This window comes from Oryctolagus cuniculus, chromosome 6 (genome assembly GCF_051225735.1).
Source record: "Oryctolagus cuniculus isolate XC-2025 breed Fujian yellow rabbit chromosome 6, ASM5122573v1, whole genome shotgun sequence".
Taxonomy (NCBI): Eukaryota; Metazoa; Chordata; class Mammalia; order Lagomorpha; family Leporidae; genus Oryctolagus; species Oryctolagus cuniculus.
The window spans coordinates 58314963-58331777 of NC_142872.1; the positions used below are offsets into that span (position 1 = coordinate 58314963).

General features: G+C 47.3%; 1 protein-coding gene across 2 annotated transcripts in view; it reads left to right on the forward strand.

Annotated features, from left to right (window-relative positions):
* The window catches only part of DOCK2 (dedicator of cytokinesis 2), a 430360-nt gene that overhangs the window by 376620 nt on the left and 36925 nt on the right, over positions 1-16815 (forward strand). For both annotated transcript variants that reach the window (XM_017341248.4, XM_089335064.1), the window contains 4 exons: positions 8221-8377; positions 10510-10550; positions 14601-14691; positions 15476-15595. In XM_017341248.4, coding sequence (XP_017196737.2) covers positions 8221-8377; positions 10510-10550; positions 14601-14691; positions 15476-15595 — 409 coding nt within the window. The remainder of the gene's footprint in view (positions 1-8220; positions 8378-10509; positions 10551-14600; positions 14692-15475; positions 15596-16815) is intronic.

Here is a 16815-nt window from a genome sequence, read left to right on the forward strand (position 1 = left end):
GCTTTCTATGTAACGGCTCCTGTACTGGCATTTACTCCCTTGGATTCCCATTTCACGGAGCTGGCAGGCACCCGAGGCTCTCGGAAGCAGCACTTTATCTGAGAAAACTAGGACAGGCTTAGTGGAGTGCACAGACTAGGGCCTGGACCTGGCTCTGCCTGCCTCCAGCACCCAGGTCTGGGTCAGGCTGTGGATGGTGCCCAAGACTACTGGACTTGGAGTGAGAGCATTGTTTTGTTTTAACAGCTTTATCGAGATATGATTCACACACCAGATGATTCGGCCGCAGTGTACTTTTTTTTTTTTTCATTCACTTCTAGTATATTCGTAGGGTTGTGCCACTCACCACAATGTTAGAAAAGTTTCATTATTCCCCAGCAGAAAACCTGTACCCGTTAACCCCCTCCAATACACACATACATAGCCCCCTTCCCTCTGGCTCCCAGAAAACTGCTCTGTTTTCCGCCACTATGATTTATCTATTCTGGATATTCCGTATGAAGGGAATCATGCAATGTTTGTCCTTTTGTATTGTTAGTTTTTTATTTATTTGAAAAGAAAAATGCTTATTAATATTTATTTATTTATTTGAAGGCAGAGCATCAGAGTGAGAGGTAGAGTCAGATCTAGAGAAGACGTTGATCTCCCATCCACTGGTTCATCCCCCAACAGGCTGCAACAGCTGGCTAAAGGCCAGGCTAAAGTCAGGAGCCCAGAACTCCATTCAGTTCTCCCATGTGGGTGGTGAGGGCCCAACCACCTGGGCCATGATGCACTGCTGTCCCAGGTACATTAATAGGAAGCTAAATTGGAAGCCAAGCAGCAAGGACTTGAACCACCACTCTGATATGGGAAGCTGGCATTACAAGCAGTGATGCCCCAAAACACCAGCCCCGACATGGCCTTTTGTGGCTTTCTTCTTTCACATAGCATGTTTTCAACGTCTCCATGTTATAGCATATGTCAATACTTAATGTCTGGGGCCGGCGCTGTAGCTCAGCAGGTTAATGCCCTGGCCTGAAGCACCGGCATCCGATATGGATGCTGGTTCGAGAACCAGCTGCTCCACTTCCTATCCAGCTCTCTGCTATGTCCTGGGAAAGCAGTAGAAGATGGCCCGAGTCCTTGGGCCCCTGCACCCACGTGGGAGACCCGGAGGAAGCTCCTAGCTCCTGGCTTCAGTTTGGCACAGCTCTGGCTATTGTGTTCAATTGGGGAGTGAACCAGCAGATGGAAGATCTCTCTCTCTGACTCTCCTCTCTCTGTGTAACTCTGACTTTCAAATAAATAAATAAATCTTTTAAAAAATACTTAATTTCTTCTTTTGCCAAATAATATTCTACTGGTTGTGTATATTCCACTTTGTTTATTCATTAATTGGTTGATAGATATTGAGTGTTCCCAACTTTCTGGCTGTGAGGGTATTTTCTATTTGAACAAGCATATACAAATTTCTGTGTGACGTATGAGAGTAAATTAAAATGTTTAGAAAATTGGAATTGAAAGAAGTTTGTTTGAATTCTCCTAAGCTTTCCTAAAAGGCAGACACAGAATCCTGCTCCATTTTGCATTCCCAGATCCAGCACTAACCTTGGGAGCAAAAAAACCTAAAATCTACACATAGTTTTCTCGTAGGACACTCTTTCCACAAACTTTTTGAGGTACCTTCATATGCTTACAGTTCTCTTGAAATTTCTGGGCTACCTGGTCATTCTCTGTTTAACCTACTGAGAAGCCACCAGGCTATTTCCCAAAATGGCAGCCCCATATACCTTCCCAGTAGCAATGTCTCAGAGTTCCAATTCCTCACTTCTTTTTTTTTTTTTTAAGTGTATTTATTTATTTGAAAGTCAGAGTTACAGAGAGAAAGAGGGGGAGACAGAGACAGAGAGCTATATTCCATCTGCTGGTTCACTCCTCAGATGGCTGCAATGCTAGGGCTGGGCCAGGCCAAAACCAAAATCCAGGAACCAGGCGCTCCATCTGGGTCTCCCATGTGAGTGCATCTTCCACTTGGACCATCTTATACTACTTTTCCCAGGCACATTAGCAGGGAGCTAGATAAGAAGTGGAGCAGCCGGGACTTGAACCAGCATATGGGACTGACAGTGTCACAGGTGTGGCTTTACCCACTATGCCACAATGCTGCCCCCCATCCTTGGTTAAGAACTGTCTTCCTGATGATACCCATTCTGGAAGGGGCGTGAGGGTGGCATGTGAAGTGCTTTCTCATTGTGGTTTTGATTTGTGTTTCCTGGTGGTTAATGATGTGGTGCATCTTTGGAGGGAGACTTTGGGTTTTAATTCTGGCTCCACCAAGTAGCAGCTGCACAACTTTGGGCCAATCCCATCTCCTCTCTGGCCTCAGTATCCCCCCATTTCTATGATGCGAATAATGAGCCCCCATGGTTCTTCTGAAGACAGAATAATTATAAAGCATCTGGCACACAGCAGGTACATGCTTAATAAATGTCCTCAGCCTCTCGGCCTGCCTCCCAGTTTCTGTCCTTGGCAGCTTGATGCCTGCCCCTCCCCCTGCGAGGCCCTCCTGCAAGCCTTAGGAATGTAGCCTAGATCTCCCAAATCCGCCCCCTAACTGTGTAGCCTCCAATTTCTGTGACTCTTTCCTCAATCCTTGTTCAATATTTTAGAGGTAATAACAAAAGCATACGTGGGACCTGGCTCTCACCCCCACGATGATCCTCCTTACACTGCCCAGCCAGTCAGAGCCCAGAGGGCAGAGCAGGGCAGGCAGTGTGGTCTCTGCCCCTTTGGCACTGTGCACAGCCCTCCCCCCACACCAAGAAAGCAAATGCTGCCCCACTGCCAGGAAAAACCCAGCGTCTGCCCTTTCAGTGGATAGCAGAAGCTATTGTCCAAGGACAATAATGAGGTTCTGCCCGAGTCACTGTTTGTCTTAAAGTTCTGAAAAGGAAAATCTAAATATTCACCGGAAGTGAGCGGTGTATGACGCTGGCAGTCTCCACTTCTGTACGCAGATGGGGCTCTGTGGCTATCTGGAGATTCTCAGTGGGATTTGCAAATCCTTCCTGGTCCTTTATAACTGAGGAGTCCTCCGGGGTCAAGGAAATGAAAGGCAGCTCATTATTTTTCTCCTGAGCCAGAGGTGTGAATGATTTTTTTTAACCCAGAACTAATCAAGCCCAACATGAGGAGTCGGGGCCTCATCAGAGTGACCAGCGGGCGCCTGTCCTCGCTCTTTCTTTTGTCTTTCTGAGCCTCAGTTTCCCTATTTGCAAATTGAAGATAAACATATTATCCAGCTTTTAGAGTTGTTGGGCTGAGAAAAGTTATGTCAAGTGTGCTGCATCATCTATTTTATTTTACTAGTATACTTTCTGACACCTTGTAGGCAATCCAGCAATAATTATTACATTATTGATAGTAAAATTCTAATTAATACTGTTGTTATCCAGGTGGATAGCAAGGTAGTTATTTGAAGCCTTGAGCCTACGCATCATTATCCTGCAGGCAAATTGTCTCTGTTCCTTCCTCTCAGCTCCTCACTCAGGGCCTCCACTGGCAGCTTCAGTTCTCTGGTCAAGGGCTTGGTAACTGGATGGTACTTTGGTGAATAGAACAGGGCTTCCCTTGCTTAGGACGTGGAGTGGGGCTGAATTTCAGTCTTCATGTGCTCTAGTGCCGTGTACAAGCTATACAATCTTTCTTTTTTTCTTTTTTTTTTTTTTAAAGATCTATACTAATTTGAAAGACAGAGTTACAGAGAGAGGTAGAGCCAGAGAGAGAGAGAGAGAGAGAGAGGTCTTCTCTTCCTCTGGTTCACTCCCCAAATGACCACAACAGCCAGATCTGCCTCCATCCAAAGCCAGGAGCCAGGAGCTTCTTCCAGGTCTCCCATGGGGGTGCAGGGGCCCAAGGACTTGGGCCATCTTCCACCGCTTTCCCAGGGCATAGCAGAGAGCTGGGTCAGAAGTGGAACAGCTGGAACTCGAACCACTGCCCCTATAGGGTGCAGGCACTGTGGGCTGGGGCTTTAACTCTCGCCACAGCACTGGCCCCTATACAGCCTTTCATAACACCACAGTCCTCCCTGTTCTCCAAAGCACTCCCTTTCTCCTTCATCCCATATCTGTCCTAAAGTTTGTGTCTCACATTGGGTGGAGTAATAAGATGGAGTAATTCCTGCATTCCACACCTGGGAACATTTCTAGAAGTGGTAAGGGGGCTAGAAGACAGAACAGGACAGAGCACAGAGCCTAGGACCTACCCAAGCCAGTTCAGTAGCTGGAAGAGGACTCATCAACCAGGAAGCATGATAAAGAAATAAATGAAAGACCAGTTCTAGCAGTACCAACAGAGGGTGAGGGCCTGGACACCTCCCTCCAAAGCCCTCCCAGGCTGAGTGCACACAGTTCTGGGGAGGTGTGAGCTCCCTCCATAGCCCCCACCAGGCAGGAGCAGAGGCAGAGAGTGAGTGTGCTACCCCATGAGGAATTATCCCCATCGCCTCATGATTCCCACAGCTCTTTTTCATTGTCCCTATGCTGCATGTGGGGCTCAATGCAAAGGAACAGCTGCATAACCTTCATGGGAATGATGTCAGAACCTAGTGCACGGACCCCTTGCCTTGTCTATAATTTGAGGGTTGTAATACCACCTACCTTCAAGAGTCTTTCTGGGTATTAAGCAATACAATCAATGAAGCAGGCTTACACAGTGTCTGGAACACAGGAAATCCTAGGTAGTAGTAGCAGTATCCTTGTATGCAGATACTTCAGGAAGTTTGTGGGAAAATGGAATTAAAAGTTTATTTTAGCACAAAAAAATTATCAAATCCTGCAGGTTCTTTTTTTTTTCAGTAATACACATTGTCCATGACCTTTTGGAAGACCCCGTGTACAGCATGCATGGCTTTTACAGCTATGCCTGCTTTCCTTGTGAACCTGTGCTCTCCCAGATCAGTTCCTTAGCAATCTCTGGATCCCTGGTTTCTAGAACCGTACGTGTTGAGTGGATGGATGGATGGTGGATGGACAAGTGATTTCTAACCAATCTGCCCATCTGTCTCACCAGTCTTACATGGTAGGAGCAGCTCTTGTGACTTATGCCTGAAGAACAGAGAAATGAAAGAAGCCAAGAGTGTATTCTTCTAGACCCTTGTTTCTTGAAGTGCAGTCCAGGGCCCAGCAGCAATGGAATCACCTGGGAACTTGTTAGCAATGCAGGCTCTCAGCCTCTCTCAGCCCCTGTGCATCAGAGTCCATTAGCAATGCTCAGGTGACCCGCATGCCCCTGGAAGCTTGCTGAGCACTGTAGACGAAACCAGGGATCGCCTGAAGAACTGGAAACACAGGGCCCTGCTGCCTGGGTCCTGCCTCACATATTCCAAAGGCATTGCCCAAGGGGGAAACTGGGCTTTGTAAAAGCTTCCCTGGTGATTCCAACGTGTGGCCAGGGCTGAGAACTCCTGGTCTCAGATGCCTCTGCCCTTGGGAGGCTGTGAGGAATCCCATAGCGACCACCAGGAGGAAGGTTTGTAGCATTGCATTAGGGGCGGAAGCAGGGCTGGGAGGAATTGTCCTAGAAGGAGGCAGGCACAGCTGTGGCCAAGCCAGGGCCATTTGCCTCTCTCGCAGAGAGCCAGGCACAGGTGTTTCTCCCAGGGCGAAGATGGATTTGTGTGATCACAACCACAGTTTGAGATGTCATCTCCTTGCAGCCTGTCTTTGTTTCTGGGAAGGAACGACCCTCCAAAGTCCTTGCTTTTTTTCACCTGTAGCCTCCTCTGAGCTCTTGGGACTCACATTGCTGTGGAGAGTATATAGCTAGAAGCAGATTGTGTGGCCTGCCTGTCTCCCTGAGGTACCTGAGGACATGCTGCAGTGTTTCTCTTTGGAAAAATATCTCCAAACTGAACAGTGGTGGGCTTGATTCCCAAGGTCACCACTTAAAGTTACTACCGGGGTAATGGTAGGAAGGTTCTGAGCCTTGATTTCCTCTTCTATAAAATGGGGATAATAATCTTCACTTCTCAGAGAATTTCTTAAGCAAAGGTGATTCATGTCTGGCACAGCATAAATGATCAATAAGAAGTAATCATTACAGTTTTTTTTTTTTTAATTATTTGAGAGGGAGAGAGCATGCTTCCATCTGCTGGTTCACTCCCTCAAGTGCCTGCAATGGAGCTGGGACCTTAATTAGGTCTCCCACATGAGCAGAAGAAATCCAGCTACTTGAGCCACCACTGCTGCCTCTCGGGGTTTGCAATCAGCAGGAAGCTAGACTCTGGAACTGGGCGACGAACCCAGGCAATCATTAATCAGAGTTTTAATCTTTCTATCTTTCCCCTCCTACCTTGCGGGACACTTGTGGGTTGGAACAATTCTTTTTGTTTTGGTCTCCTCCCTATCACACACCATGGCTACTGTAGTGCCTAGCCACTAACAGATGCTTAAGAAATGCCACAGTCTTCCTTTTGTTTTTGTTTGTTTGTTTTTAAAGATTTATTTATTTATTTGAAAGGCAGAGTTACTGAGAGGCAGAGAGAGAGGTCTTCCATCCGCTGGATCACTCCCTAGATGGCAGCAATGGCCGGAGCTGTACTGGTCTAAAGCTAGGAGCCAGGAGCTTCTTCATGGTCTCTCATGCGCGTGCAGGAGCCCAAGTGCTTGGCCTATCTACTACTACTTTCTCAGGCCATACCAGGCAGCTGGATTGGAAGTGGAGCAGCCGGGAATCAGACCTGCGCCCATATGAGATGCCGGCACTGCAGGCAGTGGCTTTACCCGCCACACCGCAGTGCTGACCCCATTCTGTTTTAAAAATGTAGAATGTTAATTTACAATGACTGCTGTAAATAGGATACATTTATTTAAAGAGAAAAGGGAAGACTTTGATCCTCTATGCACCCCCATTGGAGCAACCACTGTTATGAATTTAGTATTTTTCTCCCGAGCCACATGTCATGCCAGTCATATGTACCTGCACACGCATGCAGTGAGTGGTGGTTGAGATACGCGTGCTGGAGCCAGGCTGTGGATATTTACTACCAAGCACAAGTCCGTTGACCTTCCCACAGCTTGGTTTCCCCATGGATGAGAGCTTCATCTCATAAAACTGTGCTAGGAGATTAAGTGAGTTCATGTTGTAAGGTGTTAGCATAGCACCTGGGGCACGGTGAGCTCTCTATCACTCAGTTAACTCAAAAGTAAATAGTGTGCTGAGACTTTTCTCACTTAACTATATATTTTATAGACCTTTTCATGTGAAAACATATTGATCTAATATTTTTCAGTGGCCTCATAGAACCACATTTTGTCAATATACTTTAATTTAGTCAACCATTTTCCAATTGATTAGCTTTTAAGATTGTTCTATTTCACTGTTAATGCAATCTATAAATATAATAAGTATATCTTTGCATACTTCTGGGCAAATTTCTCTAGAACAGACTCGCTGAAGTAGAGTTGTCAAGTCAAAGAAAAGGTACATTTGACATTTTGATGAATAACTGAAAATCCAAATCCAGTTTTTGCTACCCAAAAGTTGTGCTGATGTACAATTTTATTATTTCTTTATTTGAGAGTTATAGAGAGGCAGGGGCAAGGAGGGAGAGAGAAAGAGAGAGAGAGAGAGAGAGAGAGAGAGAAAGAATCTTCCCAATCGGAAGTAGAGTAGCCAGGACTTGAACCAGTGCCCATATGGGATGCCGACAATACAGGTGATAGCTTTACCTGCTATGCCACAGTGCCAGCCTCCTGATGTACAACTCTAAATGTGATATTATGAAAGTCACCATTTCTCCCACAGCACTGCCCCCACTGGGAAATTACAGATTTAAATTTTTTCCCCTTCTAGTGGTAGGAAAAAAATGTGCTCTAAATATGAGGGGACTTCAAAAAGCTCATGGAAATGAGTTAAAAGATAAGTTTATTTTGGTGCAAGAAGGTTTTGAAATCAATGCATGTGAGAGGTCTTTGAAAAGTTCATGGAAAATGTGCATTATGAAAAAGCTATGCATAGATTTCTAAACATTTTTGCAGCAAGATAAACTTATCTTTTAGTACCATTTTTCTGCATATTTTTCTTCCACACATAAACAGAGAAAAGACGTGAATCAAGGGAACTGGGGTTCACTGGACCTTTTGACACGTGCTCACCCTCCGACACACACACTGGCCCCCAGCGCAGTCTTCCGCCCCCTGCTGCAAGCTCACTGCCCTCTGTCTCTGCCCGCAGCCTGATGGAGTGTGCTGCAGAGCACCCAGCCATTGCCAAGTCGGTGGAGAACTTTGTGAACCTGGTCAAAGGCCTCCTGGAGAAGCTGCTGGACTACCGGGGTGTGATGACGGACGAGAGCAAGGACAACCGCATGAGCTGCACTGTGAACCTGCTGGTGCGTGGGGCTGGCGGGGCTCCCACTCTGTCCACGTCAGACCAGAGGGCAAAGGCCTGGCGCTCAGTCTCACTGTTGCCCTTCGTAGGTCTATTAGTCTGTGTTCTGGTGCTGTAACCAAATTCCTGAAGCTGGGTAATTTGTAAATAAAATGGGTTTATGTAGCTCGCGGTTGGGGAGGATCTGGGGCGTGGTGCTGGCATCATCCAGCTCTGGTGAGGACCTCATGGTGGGTGGCATCTCAGTGGCAGAGTGGGCATGAGAAGGAGAGATCATGCTGGGTGACAGAAAGCCAGAGAGAGGGGAGGGGCCAGTCTTGCGTTTTCATAACAATCCCTCTTGCAGGAGCTAACTGGGGTCCAGGATCCCATGAGAAGTATAGTAACCTCTTCCAAGGGCGGTGCCCCTGATGACCTAATCACCTTGCTCTAGGCCTCATGTCTTAAAGGCTTCACCAGCTCTCAAGGTTGCCACACTGAAGACCAAGCTCCGACTTGGGACACACTCACCCCACATCCAGATCATAGCAATAAGGAAGCTGTGCTAAGAGTTTTGCAAGTCAGACACATGTGGGATTGAATTCCTGCTGTGCCACGTGATAGCCCTGTGTCTTGAGGCCAGTCACAGTCACATTTCTAAGCCTCAGTGTTCTTAGATGTGAAATGGGCATGACGAATATTGCCCTCTAGTAGTTGACGTGTCTAATAGAAGGAAGATGGAAGTTTTGATTGTTGGGGAGTATAAGGATTGAAGTCACACAGTCCACGGAAGTAACACTAATAACTAGAATTTATTGAAAATTGCTATGGACCTGGTTAATCAGAGCAGCTAATCCCAAATCCAAGCTGTTAACACCTGTAGTACATGAGCACCTATGGGTGAGCTCCCATGGCCATGTCCCAAGCAAGCAGTCTTTCTTGCATGTCCTGTGATAAGGTCAGGAGACAGGTGGCAGAGCCATGGTACTTCATTCCCTCCCTGTGAGCCCACCTTAAGGTGGTTTCAATGAATAAAGTTGGCCAAAGATGGATGTGGTATTACCCATAAACCCCTGTGCCAACCCAGTGCTCCAGAAATACAAATCCCATCCTTGTAGTTTGGTTGTGTTACTTCCCCTTACCCTAAGTGGACTCTTTTTTTAATAGTCTTGATATCGCCATTGATTTTCTAGAATGCTAAGGGGACTTTAAAACCCTGATTACAGCAGAAAGGAATTCAGTGCTAATAACTCCACCAGGCCCAATTTGCATAAAGAGCATGGAAAGGGGTTTTCCAGGAATTGAGCAGTTTCTCTCTTAGGAGAGGAGTTGGTTGAATAAATTGACTTTGAACAGTCAGACTAAGATCAAGGAGTAAGGTCAGGACAGTTTCATAAGCAGTGAGACTCTATGAGTTTTGCTGTGTGGAGGGAAATGGGGTAAGGGAGGATTCGGGGGAGGAGGCTGGTGCCTGCAGAGTGGAGGTCTGATGTGGTTCTGCCGTCTTGTGTGCCCTAGAGCGTGCCACCTACCCTCTCTGAGCCTCAGGTGACTGTGGTTGCATTACCCTAACTTTCTGGCTCAAACTCCTTAAAACAGGAGTAGGGTCTCTGGTGTTAGAGCCCAGGGTCTAAGTGGCCAGTAGTCTAATGGCCTCAAAGCTGGAGCAGGGACCAGGCTTCCTAGTATTGCCAAGTTTAAATGCTCTAGGCTACAGCATCCTCTCCCAACTCCTTCTTTCAGGAGTTAGGGGCTGGAATGCTGTTACTCACTTTCCAACTGAGGTCCCTGTGACGACAAGGCCGGAGGTTTGAGACATGGAGCTGGGCTGCCTCTCAAAATGGACTTTATCCAATTCAACAGCACCGGTCTTGACAGCCCACCTCTCAGTGCCACACAGAACTCCGCTGGACCCCTGACCTGTGGCACCTGAGACATTCCGCTGTCTCTGTCTCATCTGAGAGTCAGGGGAGTGGCTTTCAAAGCAGAATCACCCTGCGAAGCGTTGGCTGCATTCAGCAGTCATTGTCTTGCTAGAGTCCTGGGTGCTCAGAGAGTAAACTGCCATCTTCCTCTTATCTCTGCCACCATACCCTCCACCCTTGTCAAACTGCAAAGAAAAATGCTCATCACTGTTTTTCCTCCCCTGCCTAGAATTTCTACAAAGATAACAACCGGGAAGAGATGTACATAAGGTAAGACTTTTATTTTCTAAAACCCAGACCTGCTGGGGCACTCCTCTCTCAGTATCCATCCAAGGCTCCCTCCGCATTCACAACAGAACTGACACATCTCAGCACTCAGGCCCTCTGTGTTCTGATTCCTATCAGTTCTCCCAGAATCAACTTCTTCCATTCTCCACAAAACTGCTCGCAGCTCTCTACCTGGCCATGCTGTACCGCCGTGCCTAGAGGTTATGCTTTCCTTAAGGGTAAACATCCTGTGAGCTGAGCTGGTATCTTGAATTTGCACTTTGTCCAGGACTGGCCTGTGAAACCCTAATGCATCTGTTAGTCAGACCCTCAACTAGTCCGGGTTTAAAGATCAGGACTGCTTCTTTCTTGGCACTTCAAAGGATAGTTATTTGAATATATCTTGAAGGGGTTTGGGGGAAGGAGGATTAGCCTGGAGCAAAGAAGTCCTTTGCCAGTTTTTCTGAGAATCTCATATTTTTGTTCTGCAGAGTTTTTTTGTATTATTGTTATTTTTTATTCATTATAAAAATAGTACATACATATTACCTAAACAAAACTTCAGAATACAGATAAGCCAAAAAAACTGAAATGAATTTCCATAATCCATATGTATTCCAGACTTTCATATTTATTTTTATTTATATATAAAATTCTATACATAGATATGTTTTTGCAAAAATGGAATTATATTACTCATAATCTATCCTTTCCCTTTTTTTTACTTGACAAGAACTCCATGTCAACAGATGTATTTCAATCTCATTTTAAATAAAACTATAAAACATCCTTTCCAAGATATACCATAATTTATATAGTTGGTGGGTCTTTGACACAGCAGTTAAAAGGCCGGTTAAGAATACCTACATCTAATATTGAGTGCCTGGGTTTCAGTCTGGACTCCACCTCCCAATTCCAGCTTCCTGCTAATGCAAACCCTTGGATGCAGCAGGTGATGGCTCAAGTAGTTGGTCCCTGACACCCACATGGGATTTGTGGACTGACTTCAGCTCTGACCCAGCCCCAGCTGTTGTGGGGAATTAGGAAGTGAGATGGCAATTGAGAGCTTCCTCTCTCTCTCTCTCTCTCTCTGCCTCTCAAATAAAAATATAAAAGCACTTTTACAAACTTTACATAGCTAACTATATTGGTAAACATTTAGTTTCCAGGCTGTTTTGACAATAAATAGCACAGCAAAAACATTCTCGGACTATCCTTTTGTACCTGTCCTCATGAGGCACAAAAAGTGGAAGTGGAACCACCCGGAGGTCAGGGGAGGGTGATTACAGAGCACTTGACACCTTCTGTCAAGGGGCAGAGATGGCAGCTATAAACTCACACTTGTCACTACAGATATTTTCGGTATTTTTCTAGCCTTCTTCCAGAAACAGGAGTGATCTCTTGGAAAACAGATAATGCCATAGGCTACCCTGAGCCTAGGGTACTTGCAGCCACATTAGACATGACTTAATGTAGTGGGACAAAGCTTTGGGTTCTGGAGAACATGGGGTCTTGGGCTTGTTTTCTTTGGAACCCTGGGAAAACGACTCCAAGAATTAGCTGAGAGTTCCTGTCTGTTGAGTGTTTCACTCCCACCTTCTGTTTTGAGGGTTAAAGGAGATGCAGTGGGTGATGTGCCTGGCACATGGTTGCCTCACTCCAATCTTTTTTGATTTTTCTCCTTCTCATTTTAGAAGCACAGATGGTGAATCTCAGATCTCCACAAGCTTTGGAGACTAGAGGCCCGTAGTAATCTAGGAAAACCATATTTTCCTAAGTCAGACATTGCAAACAGGGTATGCTCTGAAAACCTGTTCTATTTGGCAGGCATCATATTTTAAAACAGTTTTTTTATTGGTTGCCAAAATTATAAAACCTAGAGATTTTGCATCAGAGTCAAAGTTTGCTCCTTTTTCTGGAACCCTGGGAAGGTGTGGCGACACCCGGCCCTCATGTTATTTTGAAACTGTCATCTGCACTGGGTGATGACAGCCCGCCCAGACACAGCTGGAGCCCTGTGGTCCTGGCACCATCTCCATTGCCTGTGACACTGCACCCCACTTGCCTCCCTCAAGCATCTGGCCTGGGCACGCTTGGGCTTGACATCCTGGGTTGAACTCCTGGGGGCGTCTACCTTTGAACTTGGCAGCAAATCATCAAACCACTGAGTTAAGAAAAGGGGGAGGAGGGAGCTTTGGCCCATTCAGGAGCTGGAAGTGGCAGGGGAGGGCTTCCTCTGGCTGCCCCGCCCACCTTTTCTGGACCCAGCCATCTAGGGCCCCTTGGAACAAGGGATGTGCAGGGGCAGCTAGGGCAGGCAGAGGCCGTGGACTGCAGACTCTCCACCAGGCAGGCATGCACTGTCTCCTGGAGGACCCTCATCAGCAGAACTGAGGGCTGAGGGGGACAGAAAGGCCCTCCCTCTGGAGACAGAGGTGGTCGGGGTAGAAACTGGCTTGTGCCCACTGCCAACATAGGTCTCCATTTTCCCATCTCAAAAGCATTGTGTGGAGGACGAATTGAGAGAATCCATTGTAATGTGGAATGAAGAAATTGACAACTGGTTCTCTAGGGTCTCTGCTCCTCCACTCTCTTCCCCTTCAGCTCCTGGCTCAACTGTCATGCTATGGGAAGTCCCAGAAGCCCCTTCTCTCCCACCTGGGTCAGGCTTGCCTCCCTCTCTGCCCCCCGCCCCAGCCTCACAGACTTCTCCATCACAACATTTATGGCTGCTGCATTTCATTTGCGCGATTATTTGTTTGGTGATCTGATCTGTGCCTGTCTCCTTCTAGGCATCACCCCCCACCCCATGAAAGGTGTCTGCCTTTGCCAGGATTTTCTCTTTAATGTCTAGTACAGCCCAGGAGTTCAAGAGCATCTCTCTCCCCAGGAGAAAGACACAGGCACCTTCCGTTTACCAGATCACCAAGACTTGGGTTGAAATAAATGCTGCTAAGCACATGCACGTCACCGGGGCGTGTTTATCTGGCTCTGGAATCCGGGGCTAACAGTGGCGGGAGTGCTTTGTAGGAGGACCTAGGTCACAATGGTAACAGCTAACAGCTGTCCGTGCTCAGTGCCAGCTACAGGCTACTGCATTATTAGTCCAGCAGTGCTAGCTGGCACTCGTGGAGCCTTTGATGTCACATGTGGCCGGCACGGGCCTTTATATGCAGAGAAACTTTCTAAGTAGTTTCTCTAAGTGTTGCCTTTTCACAGATGAGCAAACTGAGGTACAAAGAAGTTAATTCACTGCCACTTAATATCTACTGCAGATCAATTATTTAAGGATTTACCAAAGTTCCTCTTCTTTGTTCCTGTCATTGATACCCTCCTAGACTCTGGGGTCTAGAGCTGCAATGTCACTTTGCAAGGAGACAGGGGATGGGAAAGTGATTGTGGTTGAATAGTGGATTCTCCCTATTGACTGCTGAAGGCTGTCTGTGAATAGTCATTCTGTAACCCTTGATCTTCTTCCTTTTGTCACCAGAAAATGTACTTTCTGAGAACGCTGAAGAGAGGGTGGGAGCCACCCTTCAGAGTTGTCACAGCCTGTTTATGCTCCCAGAATCACACAGCAAGGGAGTAGCCATCACGTCCCAGTTCTTCTGTTCAGTAGCACGGGACTTCAGACAAATTACTTCTCCCCGCTTCCTTTATTTTCCTGACCTGTCAACCTGCATTGGCCAGACCCTTCCAAACCAAGCCGGATGTGAGCTGGGCTGGTAGCTGACTTCTCTGGGCCTTGGTTTCCTTATCTGAAAGAAAGTGAGAATCCTGAACAGATCCATCTCCTGGGGGTTGTCATGAGGATCAAGTGATCTGGGGCATTTAAAGCATTTAGCACAGTCGCTGGAACATACTGAGTGCTCACCAATTGCGAGGTTCTGTCGTTGTCACCCACCCCCAACAGGACTGGAGAGCCAGGGTGGAGGACTCTCTGGTGGCCTGCAGAAGGGTCTGGCCGCTCTAGTGACCTGTGGTCCTTCCTGTCCCTGCCAGAGGCTTCCTTATCATTGCACTTGATAACTCAGCTCGTTTTCCCGCAAACAGGTACCTGTACAAGCTCCGTGACCTCCACCTGGACTGTGATAATTACACAGAGGCCGCCTACACACTCCTTCTCCACACTTGGCTTCTCAAGGTACTGTACCTTTGAGTGAAGGGGGTTCAGGCTGGCCACCCCCTGAGGTTTCCAAAGGTTTCCACCAAACATTCCAAAAAAATCTTCCAAATAAATTTGTTTGACCTGCTACTCTCAAAGGTGACCTGGCAGGCTGCTACTCTGCAGTGACCGCTTCACCTGATCACATCAGGTTCTGAGTGACCTTCACATTTAGCCACAGTAAACCCCTGAGATGTGTTGTGCAGTTTTATGCACCATCCTGTTATCAGCAGTAAATCATTAGCATGCCCGCTGAGCTGTTTTCCTTCTCTTGAAAATTTTGCTATCCCTGGACAAAGTCAGAATGATTTCCTTTGGCTTTTGAAGAGCTGGGAGCTTGTCTCATGTGAGTTTGGATAAAATGCAACCAACCAGTGGAGAGCAGAGAAGCATTGCTTAGCAATAACCAGGCGGCACCTGGCAGGTGGGACTCACAGCTCAGCATCTCTGTGTGTGGTCACTGACACCAGAGCAGTGGGGAAGCCAGCAGAGGGTGATTGGCAGGGCTTCATCTCGCTGCTCCACAGTGTGGTCCCAACATCTCACATTCATGCATTTGTCCATTCTCGGATGTCCGTGGGTACTCATCCCCCAAGAGAGTAGCTGCCCAGTGGCACCCCAAGTTTCTAGCAGTGAGCCAAGTTTGGGAGAGAAGGGGAGGACAGAGGCTAGGGAATGATGGTTTCTAGCTCTAGTCCTGGGATGACACCTGCCCTTGGCAGCCCCTCAGCCCCGTATAACGCCCTGTGTCTGCTCTTTGCAGTGGTCAGATGAGCAGTGTGCATCACAGGTCATGCAGACGGGCCAGCAGTACCCTCAGACCCACAGGCAGCTGAAGGAGTCGCTCTACGAGACCATCATAGGCTACTTTGACAAAGGAAAGGTAATGTGTCCCTGCCCCTCCTCGCCCTGTGGGTACCCCAGCCGCTGGGAAGGACACTTGTTTCCTATCCTCTCTGGCCAGTCCATCACCAGGTCTCCTGGATTGGTCAGCTGTCCCAATCTGATCACTCTTCTCCACCCTCTCCATATGTCCATTCCTGCCACCTCTATTCAAGGCATCAGTGTCACTCACTTTGGCACCGCAGTGGATCCTAAGCAGTTTCCCTGCTTCCTCTGTCACCCCAGTGGATCATCCTGCATGCAAGAAATAGACTAATCGAAAACACATATTGGATCATGCCATTCTTCTGCTTACTATCATCTCAATGGGTCTCACTCTTCTTAGAATAGGATGGACATTTGGCACAGTGGTTAAATCACCACTTGGGATGCCCACATCCCATGTCAGAGTGCCTGGTTTGAGTCCCAGCTACTAAACATCTTCAGGTTTTTTTTAAAGATTAATTTTTATTAATTTGAATAAAGAGAGGGAGACACACACACACACACACACACACACACACCTTCTATCCATTGGTTCACTCCTCAAATAGCCACAAGGGTTGGAGCTGGGCCAGGCTGAAGCCAGGAACATTGAACTTCATCCAGGTCTCCTACTTTAGTTCAGGGGCCCAAGCATTTGGGCCATCTGCCACGGCTTTCCCAGGCACACTAGCAGAGAAGTGGATCAGATGTGGAGCAGCCAGAACTCGAACGGGAGCTCTAATAATAGGATGCTAATGTTGTAGGCATTGGCTTAACTGATTGTACCACGATACTGGCCCCATGACTACTCCACTTCTGATCCAGCTTCCTGCTACTGGGAACCTAGGAAGCAGCAAGTGATGACCCAAATATTTGGGTCCCTATACCCATGTTGGAGACCTAGATTGAGTTCTGGTTTCCTGGCTTTGGCATAGCCCAGCCCCAGCTATTGCAGGCATTTAAGGAATAAACCAGCAAATGGGAGATCTCTGTCTCTATCTTTCTCTCTCTCTCTCTAAAGTAAAATAAAAATAAAGAAATAAAAATTTTGGGGCTGGCGCTGGGGGGTAATGGACTAAACCTCTGCCTGCGGTGCTGGCAAGCCATATGGGCACTGGTTCAAGTCCCAGCTGGTTCGCTTCCAATACTTCTGATCCAACTCTCTGCTTACGGCCTGTCAAAGCAGTAGAAGATGGCCCAAGTGTTTGGGCCCCTGCACCTACATGGGAGACCAGG